Consider the following 12622-nt stretch of genomic DNA (forward strand, 5'->3'; position numbering starts at 1 on the left):
CCTCTTTCCTTGAGTCCCTCCCCTCCTTGCTTTCTTTTCCTTCTCAGTGATCCCTTTTCCACAGCCTGCCAAACCTATTCCTCCTAGAGTCCACTGGAATGTAAGTATATGAGGAATGTACAGAAGACGAGCCTGGTGGATCGGCCTGTCAAATGCAGCATCCAACCAGGTGGCTTTGGGACCTGAGGGCAAGAGCACTCTTTCCTCCTCTTTCCAGCAACTGGCATTCAGAAGCAGCGCTGCCCCCAACTGTGGAGGCAGGAAGCAGCGACAGATCGCCTTATCCTCGCCTAATACGCTTTTAAAAACCATCACTGCCTCCTGTGGCAGTGAGTTCCATAGTTTAAGTATCTGCTGTGTGAAGGAGAACTTTATCTGTCCCTGAACCTTCTGACATTCCACTCCACTGGGTTTCCACGAGAGTCTAGTGTTATATGAGAGAGGGAGAAAACCTTTTCTCGGTCACCTCTCACTCACCTTTTCTGTAAACCAAGTGCTCCTTCTCCTTGATGATTTCGGTTGCTCTTTTCTGAACCTCAAAAATCATAGAGTTGGAAGGGACTATGAGGGGCATCCAGTCCAGGCATAGGCAATCTCGGCCAGCCAGATGTTTTGGGACTACAGCTCCCATGATCCCTAGACAACAGGACACTAGTCCCGGTCAGGGATGATGGGTATTGTAGTCCCAAAACATCTGGTGGGCCGAGGCTGCCTATGCCTGATCTAGTCCAAGCCCCTGCCAAGCAGGAATCTTTCACCCAACGCAGGGCTCTTTATATTATCATCAGCCAAGGCTCGTGGCCTAAGTTGGTTTTGGAAGAGTGAAGGTTCGCTTTATTCCCTCTGAAAGCGAGGGCAGGGATCTGGCATGCCAAGACTACAAGAGAAGACCCCTAGCTGGATCAGACCAAGGATTCTGTCGTACTAATCCTGCATCTCATTGAGGGTTGCTTGGATGTTGCCAGGGAGCCAACAAATGAGGCATATAAGGCAACAGCCCCCTCCTGTGTTGGGGTCCATTCTCGCAGCCCACACTTCCAGTATCTAGAAAAAGGATAGGGAACCCATGTCCCACCTGATGTTTTGAAACTACAACTCCCATCATTCCTGACCTTTAACCCGGGGGCTGCTGGAAGCAGGAGTTTAACGTCATCTGGAGGGTTCCTCCATCCCAAATTCAGAGGCTTACAACTCCTGCAGGTTCTGTTTGTCTACATTCCCCGTGTGGAAACTTTGCTGGAGAAAAAGTGAGTCGGGGAGAAAAATCTGGGAAGCACCAAACGTGGGAGGAGGAAGTTCCACATCCTTTTATTACCTAATCTCAGAAAACAAGAGGCGTGGACCAGGGGTGGGGAGGCGGGAAGGGGAAGGAGGCTCTTTTCCCTGTGCAAAGTCTTTTGGTTTGGTGTCGCTTGCCGCTCAGCCTAACGTGTCCTCCCAGGGTCTCTTTCGTGGCGGCGGCTTTGCAGGACCCGGCTGGTGCTGCTCCAAAGGGTTGTGGGAAAAGGTCTGGCGCAGCGGCCCTGAGTGGAAGAGAAGCCCACGCTTTGTTAGTTTGTTTCCGCAAAGCGGGCAAGGAGACTTGTCAGCCCCCACCAGAGAACTGTGTCGAGAACAGAATAAACACAAGCAGAGCCGGGCTGAATAATCAGAACAACTGTCTACCCAGCCTGTCACCCCATTGGCCAACCTCACACATGTGGGAGTCCCACAAATAGGCCATGCCCCTCCCTGCTCATGTTCCCTAACAGGATACAGTGGCATCCTGAGTCTGAACCTGAAGGATGGACCAAAGCGGTGAGCAACCTGAAGCCCTCCCCCAAGTCCTACCATCCCAAGACAGAATGACTGACAGTATGGAATGAGGAGCCCACTCTGACCTGGTGGGGCACAGATGCCCCAGCCCCTGTCTTAGCTACTAGCCCACAACGCATCTTGTGGCAGTGAGTTCCATAAGCTAATCATGTGCTACGAGTTCTTCTGCCTGTCCTGAAGCTACCACAAAGTCAGTTTCACTGGTCTATCCCGAGTTTCTATTATTGTGTGAGAGAGAAACTTCCTCTCCCCAACCCATAATTCTGCAAACCTCGATCACGCCTCCTTGCTCATATCTTAAGTTGCCATTTTGCTCAGCTGAAAAGCCACAAATACTGCAGGCTTTTCTAAGAGGGAAGGGGGTTCAGATGAAGCGGTCAGTCTCACTCCCCAAATTATTTTGGCTGCCCTTTCTGTACGCCCCCCCCTCCTGCCCTACAGTACCATGTTTTTAAGATGTGGGGGGCAGAATTACATTATGTAGGATCAGAAAGCCCACGTGTAATATGTGAAACGTATTCTGATGGCAAAAAAGAGGTTCTTAGCACACCGGATTTCTTTTTCCTTTCCTCTTTTCTTTTCTTTTCTTTTCTTTCTGAGCTTCTAGCATTGATACCTCAAACAAAATGTACAGGCGCTTTCCTCATTTTTTTAGTTATAGATCGGCCTACTCATTCCACCATCCCCTTTCAGTGTTTTTATTTTCCCACTGGGAGAACGTGCCCCTCACCCCAGGAAATATTCCTGTGGACGCCATGCTGGCAGCACACAGAATGTTACCCTGGACCTGTCGTGAAGGCCCATTTTCTGCAGGGAATGGGGGTTGGGGCGACCTTGGAACGAGCCGTCCCCTCCCCTTGCTCCACTTGGCAGGTCAATATTCAAATTATATGTCACTTCCTTGTGTGGGAGGCCAACCTTCCCACAATTGCTAACACAACTGCAGAGGCCCGAGTGAAATGAACGTCAATGAGATGAAGGCGAAGAACCGCTAACTTATGAATAGGAGACGTATCGAAACAGTCGAGGACCTGCAGAAAGGGCCAGGAGGGCCGCCCTGAGATAAGTGCCTCTTCTCAAGCGACGAGATGACAGCAGAGAACTGGGAAAGGTGGTGGCCTCTGATTTGCACATTGCAGAGCAAGTGGAAGGAGCAACCCATCCCAGGATCCCCTGCTTCCTGCAGGAAAAGGATGGCACACAGGCCTAGCGGCTGTGGATGGCGGCAAGTGAGGGCGAGGGGGTGCAGGAGGCTTACCCTTAGCTGCCAAATTCAGGTGGTTTTTGATGCGCCGCTCCCTCTCTTCCAGCTGCTGAGCCATCTGTGCATTTTTCCAGCCTGGAAAAAGGGGGGGGGGCATGTGGAGACACAAGTGAGTTAACCCCATAGGAGCTGGAGCCTTTGAGAAGCCCTTATCCCCTCCCTTGCACTGCAGCAGCCTTTGGCTACCCTGCTCCTCCCAAGTCAGCTTTCTGTCTCTTTCTGTTTTTAAGTGAAAATAAAAAGCGGAAAAAAGGGTATACTATATCATTATAAGAGCTAACAATTACAGTTATCTGTATACTTATCTAATATACAGTTGTGCCTTGGAAGTCAAATGGAATCCGTTCCAGAAGTGCGTTCGACTTCCAAAATGTTCGGAAGCCAAAGCGCGGCTTCTGATTGGCTGCAGCAAGCTCCTGCAGCCAATCGGAAGCTGCGGGAGCCCCGTCCAAAGTAGTTTGCAAACCGAAACAGCCACTTCCGGGTTTGCACCGTTTGGGAGCCAAAATGTTCAAGAACTAAGGTGTTCGAAAAGCAAGGTACGACTGTATAGGTATGATTACCATCCAAATCCATATATGTTTATTTTTAACCTACTACAGGGCAATGACCATTTATTTTCCCCAGTTATCAAACTCCGTATGTAGTTCAAAAAAACATTTTCCTCTGAAAATTTTTAATTTTTCCAGCATAGTCATTTTGATGTAATCTGCTCCTTTCTCCCCAAACCTATTAACTGTAGGACATTGTAAAAACGTGCATTTTAAAAAACAACACTATGCTTACTGCATCTCAAACAACGTGCTGCCTTAATCACCTTTCTTGAAGTTCTTTATGAAGCCTCCCTGAGCAGGCAGGACGCTGGGGTCGTGTTGAACCCGCTCAGGGATGCCAAGCCGGGCGCGAACTGCAGGCAGCCGCAGAAAGGCCACTTGTACCAGCGAGAAGAGGTTGGATGTCAGCCAGTAGGTGAAAACAGCCTGCAGGGAGGGAAAGAGAGAGAATCAAAGACCCCTTTCCTTGGCCCACCCTGTTGCAACAGGACAGCTGCCCTGTGGCATGAGAGGTGCTGGAGAATTGGGGGTCAGCGGGGAGGAAGTGGGAACAGCAGCCCCACAGGAAAAGGCGTTTTGGGTCCCCCTCCAGGTGATAAAAGTTCAGGAAAGTCCCCCACAGCTCCCATCTGCCCAAGCAAGCATAAGTAAAGGTAAAGGGACCCCTGACCCTTAGGTCCAGTCATGACCGACTCTGGGGTTGCGGCACTCATCTTGCTTTATTGGCTGAGGGAGCCGGCGTACAGCTTCTGGGTCATGTGGCCAGCAGGACTAAGCCGCTTCTGGCGAACCAGAGTAGCGCACGGAAACGCCATTTACCTTCCCGCCGGAGTGGTACCTATTTAACTACTTGCACTTTGACGTGCTTTCGAACTCCTAGGTTGGCAGGAGCAGGGACTGAGCAACGGGAGCTCAGTCCGTCGTGGGGATTCGAACCGCCAACCTTCTGATCGGCAAGTCCTAGGCTCTGTGGTTTAACCCACAGCGCCACCTGCATCCCGCCCAAGCAAGCATAGCCGATGGCAAAGAATGATGGGAGTTGTAGTTCGGCAACATCTGGAGGACAGAGTACTCCCTGCAGGTTTCTGAATCAAACGGGGGCCAAGGCTGAGACAAAGGAACATGGGTTTGTGCAGGGCAAGTCAGAACCGGCCACGAGAAGTTTCGTAGGAAATACATAAAAAGCAATCGCAATCTGCCTGCGGCGGCAGCTCACCGTCGGGAAGGAGATTGTGAGAGGCAGGATAGCGAGCGGCATCACCCGGAAAACGGTTTTCATAAGGTGGAGGTTCGGGTTCGACACTCCAGATTCTGCTCCTAGCTGCAGAGAAGGTGGACACTGTTAACACTCCTGCCATTTCCCCCATTTTTCACTGCGTTGTCCTTTCCTACATGAGGTTTTCTGCCAAGCAGGAATTTTGAAATTTGTGGGGGTGGGGAAAATTTCTAGCGATGGACAAGATCCAAAGGTAGCCACAGCCTCACGCCCTTGGCAGTTGATCCCATCCCTCCAACAACTGGCTTTAGGAGGTTGACTGCAGCCTTATTATCTAGGCCCCACCCCCCAATTTATTTTGGGATAAAGCAAATTTCGAACGTTCCACTTTCTCCTCACGATCTCCTTTGGGTGGGACAATTTTGGAGCTTTAGGGACAGACCAGAGAAACACTGATCTATTCTCTTCTCATGCTAGCGTCAGGAATAATAATAATAATAATAATAATAATAATAATAATTTTTATTTATATACTGCCCTCCCCAGCCGAAGCCAGGCTCAGAGCGGCTAACAACAGTTAAAATAACACAGTTTACATCGGCAAGCCGTTTCCCCACAGGTTCTTGCATGAAGGAGCAGACTATAAGCTAAGGAATAATAAAAATAATATGCTGGCTAACTTTTCTGGGAGGCTGGCATCAGCTGTGGTTGTCCTCTGGGTGCTGGTGCCGGGCCTGTCAGCAGGGCCCTCATTGTGGTTACTATCTTGTAAACAACTGAAAATGGTTTTTGTCGCTACCCCTGTCTAATATAGACCCATAATATTAGGGGCACCAAACTAATTCACACATCTGGTCCTGTCTAAGCTCTGTTTCAGAGCCCATGAGGCCTCTGGTCTCTTTATTTCCTATTTGTTTTGTGATATGCACACATCTCAAATTTCTTCATTGATCCACTAATTCAGTTGCCTTCCCCACACCTTCTGCCCCCACAGCATAGGAGCTAGTACCCACAGAGAGGTTTGTTCTCCACAAACCTCTCTTAATCCCCCTGTCATTGCCTCTTGCAGGATCCAATGCCTAACTAGGCACTGTTTGGAAAAAAACACTTTCCTTTCTATAATAATAATAATAATAATAATAATAATAATAATAATAATAATAATTCATTTATATCCTGCCCATCTGACTGGGTTGCCTAAGCCACTGTGGGCAGCTTCCAAGACATAAAAACATAATAAAACATCAAACAGTAACAGTAACAATCTGATCCAATATAAAAGTCACAATAACTTTAAAATAAACCACTTATATCAAACAAAGCAAAATTCAACAATCTCATCAGAACCTAATAGTAAGCAGCAAAATTAAACATCAGCAAATTAATCAAACAGTTCAACCACAATAAAGAATTACCAATCTATAATCAATAAAAATAACAGCAAATCACAACGCATAAAATACCAGAAAACCACACAAAAGGATCTGATTGAGAAACAACGAAGCACAACTTGTAAAGCAATTTTTTTTAAAAATATATCCCTGAACGCCTCATAGTCTGGGAAAGGCTGGGTGGGGCAAGGCAGGTGGAAAAGCCATTGCCTGATGAGGAACAGAAAGTCTCTCCCCTCACAGTTCTTCCTCTGGAGCAACTCTCCTAGGAAGCTTCCAGAATTAGAGGTTCAAATGTTCAGCTTTGTTGTATGCCCATGACTTCAAGCATTATGGAGAGGGAGAAGAAGGGTCTCCCTAACTTACTTCCTCTACACCAGCGGTAGAGAACCTTATCGGCTCCATAGGCCAGATTCTTAACCCAGATTGGCCACATGAGCCAAATTTGACAGCAATGCGATGTTACATGTGAGCAGGCAGCTGCCTCCACCTTCCCAGTCAAAATCCACTGTATCCATGAATGCAGTAACAAAAGGGAGGGACCCAAAGACTTACTTCCAAGATGGCCCACATGGTGACGGTTACTGTCAGGGGCAAGACATAGTAGGGATCGGCAGCCGTGAGATCTGAGAACCACCACAGACCCCCAGTTTGAAGGCTGGGCACAGGGAGCTCCGCCATTTTGCGCAGGGCAATGAAGAACGAGATGAAAATGGGTGCCTGAGAGAGAGAGAAGGGGAGAGAGGATGAGTGTGAGAAGGGGAGGAGGCAGAACTGGGAGTAATATTCATACACCACACACACAATTTAAATATTTATATTTATTGACGCTTTCATGGCCCCCCCCCCCGTAATTTCTATTTGCGTCGCACGAATCGCTTCAGGGCACCCCGGTGTAAAAAGTGGCAAACAAATACAGTGAGTGATAAGTAAACGAACAAAATCAGATGTGACATTTGGGGTGGGAAGCTTCTTTCAACTGACTTTCGTATCTGGTAGCTTGCATTAATTGCTGTGACTTGCCCTGAAGCCTACAGGGAAAGGGCAGGATGTAAGTTCGTAAAAATAGAACAAAAACAAGCTGGCCTAGCAGTGGGGCAGAGACTCACTTGGACCAGGGGAACAAGAAATCCTCGTAGCGGGTTGACATCGTGGGTTTTCTGGTAGAGGTTCAGGTCCGTATAAGCTTTGGCAACTGTGGGAGAAAAGCGGAATGATTTGCGGGGAAGGCAAAGGAGATTATCGCCCACAATCTCCTTCTACAAGCCCTTGCCCTCCCCTACAGATCAGGTCCCACCTACTGACATAATGTGGGCAACCCTATTCCTTGAGAGCTCCACTCCCCAGCCCTGTCCACTCCCCAGCCCTGTCTCCTCCTAGCAACCCAAGCACCACCTCCTTGATTCATTCAACGTGGTCTTTTCCAATGTGGTTTGTTTGCAACCCCAGCTGTGCTCCTTTTCCCCAGAGCCCTGCACTTTGCCCCATACTCACACTCAAATTTGTTCCCCGAGCGCTTGGCCTCGTTCATGCGGGTGGTCAGCTGTGAAATCTGTGGCATGTGGTTGTTGAGCTTCACTGCCTCCCTCTGGCCCTTCACGATGAGCGGGAAAACCACGCAACGGGCCACAATCGTCCCTGAGGAGTTTGGTGGGGAGAGAGGAGGATACCCGTTACTCTCAAGTGCAATGGCTGCGATGTTACCCACAATGGAATGCCAGAAATCACTACCTTACTCAGAATGCACCTGGGTACTTCTGTTTGGGCTGGTCGCTGAAGAATTGATGCTTTTGAATTATGGTGCTGGAGGAGAGTCTTGAGAGTCCCATGGACTGCAAGAAGATCAAACCTATCCATTCTGAAGGAAATCAGCCCTGAGTGCTCACTGGAAGGACAGATCCTGAAGCTGAGGCTCCAGTACTTTGGCCACCTCATGAGAAGAGAAGACTCCCTGGAAAAGACCCTGATGTTGGGCAAGATGGAGGGCACAAGGAGAAGGGGACGACAGAGGACGAGATGGTGGGACAGTGTTCTCGAAGCTACCAGCATGAGTCTGACCAAACTGCGGGAGGCAGTGGAAGACAGGAGTGCCTGGCGTGCTCTGGTCCAGGGGGTCACGAAGAGTCAGACACAACTAAACGACTAAACAACAACTTCTGTTTGGAGGCTTGCGCAAAAAGGGTAGGCGGGCAAACTTCTCCTGCAGAGGCTGGAGGCATCATTTACCCACAAGGCAGTAGTGGTGATCATTAGGGGACCACACATTTTGGTTACTAGCCTGCCTTATTAAACCCAGAGGTTTTCTATGTTACATCTCTCCAAGCGAGCTAGAGGACACATTCCAGTCAAGCCAAAGAACGAGAGAAAATGTAGAGCAGGGCAGGTGAGGTTGTACGGGCTTTGGGGAAGGAGTTCTGAGGGGTGCAGAGAGAAGCCTGGAAAGCTGAATTTGGCCCCAGTGCCCAAAGTTCGGCTGCGGTATCCGTCTCAGAGAACGGGTTGCACGATTCCTGCTGTGTTCCTTCTCTGTAAGGCCGAGTCACAGCGGGGAAAGAGCAGAGGATGCTGGCTTAGCACTGCATCTGGCTATTTGTCTATCCAGCCCAATATGGTGGAACCTCGGCTCGTGAACGCCTTGGGAGCCAGAACGTTCTGACTCCCGAACGATTGAAAACTGGAAGTGATTGTTCTGGTTTACGAACGTTCTTTGGAAGCTGAACATCCGGCGTGGCTTCTGATTGGAAGCTGCGCCTTATTTCCAGAACTGTTTCGGGAGTTGAACGGACTCCCAGAATGGATTAAGTTTGGGAACCAAGGTTCCACTGCAAAGCAGCTCCCCAGGATCTTTGGCAGAGATGCTTCTCTCTCATCAGCAGCAGTGACCTCGTCGTATTAACAAGAGATGCTCTAGGCTAGGGAACTGAGCTTGAGGTACAAAGTTTGTGTTTGGGGAGGGTGTGTATTGCCTCATGTCTCTCTCTGGGCTGTGCACAATTTTTGGCAAGAGCATGTAACCCGCCAAGTGCTAAGCTCAGACTCTATTGCGAAGCTCTAGCCCCTCCCGGCAGCAGCGTCCCCCAAGCCACGGAGCCCACTCTGATGACGCTCTCTGTCAGCCCAAAGGTACATCTAAATCTCCACCCGCTTCCCAAATACAGCAGGCCCCTTCACCTGCCACGATGGCTCCCCACCACGGCAGCCCTATATCCACGTGGAGGGACTCCAAGAAGCTCTGGATCAGACCCACCGGGGTGTGGGACCCCAGGCCCAGCTCTGCAAAACTCTGCTCTTGGACAGCCTGGGCAAGGTCCCCTGCAGAGAGAGCGCCCTCTAGTGGCGGGGAGGATACAGGCTGAAGAACCTGAAGAAGGAAGAGGCAGGAAAGTAAGTTAGCATTGATTAATCTCAACGCTCTCAGCTCCCAACTGCTAGGTTCTCTTCGCTACTTCATTTGCAACCCTCCACCGTCACCTTCCAAATTTCACAGCCACGCTGCTCTTACCTGTGTGCCAGCAGCAGCTGCTGTGCTTTGACATCTGTTTGTCGGCCTCAACAGGAGAATGTGGCAGCCGTTTTGAGGACGCGGGTGAGGGGCAAAAGGAGATTTAACTCTGAGCCACGTGAATGGGACAGACGTTCTGTGGATCTGGAAGGCAAGTTTTGAGAATCAGCATCCTGACAATGGCACTTGCTAGGAAGATGACTACTTGTGTGATATACAGGAACTTGTGGAGAACAAATTGCTCAGATCTGTTGTCAACGCCGTCTGATTCCAGTTTTTTTTGTGGGGGAACCACTTTAAATTTACAGGGAATCAAAATTCAGTTGTAAAACCATTTTCTCTCTTGTGCAAGTTTTAGGGAGCAGGATGTATTCATAGTTTGAAGTTAAAAAATTATTTTGGGTCGGGTGGAGGATGGGGCAACTTTGGGCAACCAGTCTCTCATTCTAACCTACTTCACAGGGTTGTTGAGAATAAACTGGGGAACATGGGAGAAACAAGTATGCCACTGTGCACACTTAATATGTATATTTATATAATTTTATAACTGTTTCTTCTATCTACACACACGCACATATATTAATAATCTATTAATTCTGGACAGAGTTTAGAAAGCAATAAAACACGATAGGGCAGAAAGGGTGAATCATATTTTGATAGACAGCAGATGTAAATAATATACATACAGATAAAACCTACCCAGGTGCTTACAAAGTTGAATAACTTTTAATTCCTCCCCCCAGCATTTTAACTTTTGTATGTTTTATAGCACAGTTGTACATTTGTAAACTGCTTTGAGGTTTTCTTTGTTAAAAACAAGCGGTTGTGTAGGTTTTACGAAACAAATAAAAGACTAGCGCGTCTTGCGATTCATAGAAGGAATACAAACGTATGAAATGAGCTAAAAAGGAGGAAAGAAGAGGCTGCACAAAACCCCTCCATCAATATAGCGCCACATAATCCATGCCATTTCCCCATACATCTGCTAAGGAAGCTCTGGCATGTTTGAATACCGCCCCCCCTTTATATCATATGGTAAATGTTTATTAAATACAGCAATTGTTCAGACTGTTAGTAGAACAGTATTTATTATTACGGTCGGAGACCAGCTCGTGAAACACAAATAGAACTACAATCCCAAAAGCAAAACAAACATTTAAAACAATATACAACAATGGATTTTAAATTTAAAAATGCGGTAGGCATATAAAACATAAAAATTTTAAGATAGACAGCCATAGAGAAATGACCCAGAGTCTCCCGTGGATCAGAGTTTGGGAATGTTCTTAACAAACTAGTTTGAATCGGGGGATGGTCTGTGCCTACAGATCTGTGCGCAGGATCTGGTGACCGTCCGGGTCGTCTTATGATCTTTGCCTAATAGAGGAAGATCGAATTTTTGCTTTACCGGGAGGTCAGCAAGCCTCACCAGAGGGGGTCAATGGTTTCTCTACGTGCCTCATTGTAAAAGGAACATCTAAAAAAATACGTGTTTGGAGCTTTCTATATTCTCTGGTCATATGGGACTTTTTAAAAGGATCCTTCCAAGACCAGCGAGGGCAGAGCCGAGCTTCTGGCAAGTGTAAAAGCCCTTCTTGCATTTTTGGATACAAGAAAAAAGAGATATGCTGCCGGTGCAGCTATATATCTCTCGGTTTCTACAATTTTGTAGTCGGGGCACCTTAAGCAGTCCTGTTGTCTCTCAGTATCTATAATTCTTTGCCTAACCATAGCTTTTGCTTGGGCCAAGCTCAGACTTAGAAGGGCTTGAGGGGCAAAACCCAGTTTCTGAAGGGTGTTCAGGACTGCTGTCTGCCAGCCTGACTGGAACTGGTCGCAAAGGATCAGTGGGGCTATTCCTCAGGGGAGCAGTTTCAATGACAGCCATTCAAAGATTGTTGTTAAGCCGATGGGAGTACATTCACTGAGATCTCTCCAAGCTGCCCTGAAGGCTTTTGGCTTTGTCCTCCTAGCAGCCAAAGACTCTTTACACCTGCCTCTCTCTCAACCTCGGGTCCCCAGGTGTTGTGAGACTGCAATTCCCACCATCCCCGACTACTGGTCGTGCTCGCTAGGGGTGATGGGAGTTGTAGTCCACCAACATCCGGGGACCCAAGGAAGACCTCAATCCCCCCCCCCCAGAAAAGGTCTTCTTCCAACCCGCAAGGTCATGACCCCGAGGCCAGGGCAGCGCCGCAGAGGCGTAGCGCCCGCTTCCCTGCATCACCCACCTGCCTACGGAGGCTCCCCGCGAGGGGCATCTTCCCCGGCAGCCCAGACCGGCTCCACGCTCTCCCGAACGCCGCTGCGGAAGCCGCCATCGCTCCTCGGTCCCACCCCCGGTCGCGTCACGCGCAGCTCTCGCGAGGACTGAGGGGTCCGACGCGTGACGCCCGCGCAAGGCTGCCATCTTTGTTAAGGGCAAACAGAAACCCTTCGACTTAGCGCGAAGGGTCGACATCTTGAGTGAGGGCAATTCTCCTCTCGAGACCCTGAAGTTCCTTTTTTTTTTTGTTTCGGGCGCAGGCGTGTGTGGGGGAAAGGCATGTAACCGCTGAAAGGGAGGCGCCAGTCGATTCTTTTCCCGGCTATGTTAAAAAAGGGGGGACTAGAGCAAAGTGGGCTGGGGCTGTTCTTCAATTTAGCAGTGGGAGAGAGGCGGGGTTGCTGATGCGGCCATGTTGGTTCCGGGCAATATAGAAAAAGCGGAAGCGCGGCCATGTTGGTTATGGGCGATGTGGGGAAAGAGGAAGCGCGGCCATGTTGGTTATGGGCGATGTGGGAAAAGAGGAAGCGCGGCCATGTTGGTTATGGGCGATGTGGGAAAAGAGGAAGCGCGGCCATGTTGGTTATGGGCGATGTGGGAAAAGAGGAAGCGCG

The 12622-nt window shown here is 49.0% G+C and overlaps 1 protein-coding gene across 1 annotated transcript; it reads right to left on the reverse strand.

Moving 5' to 3' along the window:
- Positions 1-1292: 1292 nt before the first annotated feature.
- Positions 1293-12126, reverse strand: OXA1L (OXA1L mitochondrial inner membrane insertase). Its single transcript, XM_028702018.2, has 10 exons — positions 11974-12126; positions 9743-9886; positions 9412-9601; positions 7735-7878; positions 7350-7435; positions 6796-6960; positions 4850-4954; positions 3897-4059; positions 3074-3154; positions 1293-1523 (listed from the first exon to the last, which is right to left on the reverse strand). Exons 1-10 carry the CDS (start codon positions 12061-12063, stop codon positions 1420-1422), a joined length of 1272 nt encoding a protein of 423 aa, XP_028557851.2. The 5' UTR covers positions 12064-12126; the 3' UTR covers positions 1293-1419.
- Between the last annotated feature and the right edge of the window lie 496 nt (positions 12127-12622).

Source organism: Podarcis muralis, chromosome 13, assembly GCF_964188315.1.
Source record: "Podarcis muralis chromosome 13, rPodMur119.hap1.1, whole genome shotgun sequence".
In the NCBI taxonomy this organism is placed as follows: domain Eukaryota; kingdom Metazoa; phylum Chordata; class Lepidosauria; order Squamata; family Lacertidae; genus Podarcis; species Podarcis muralis.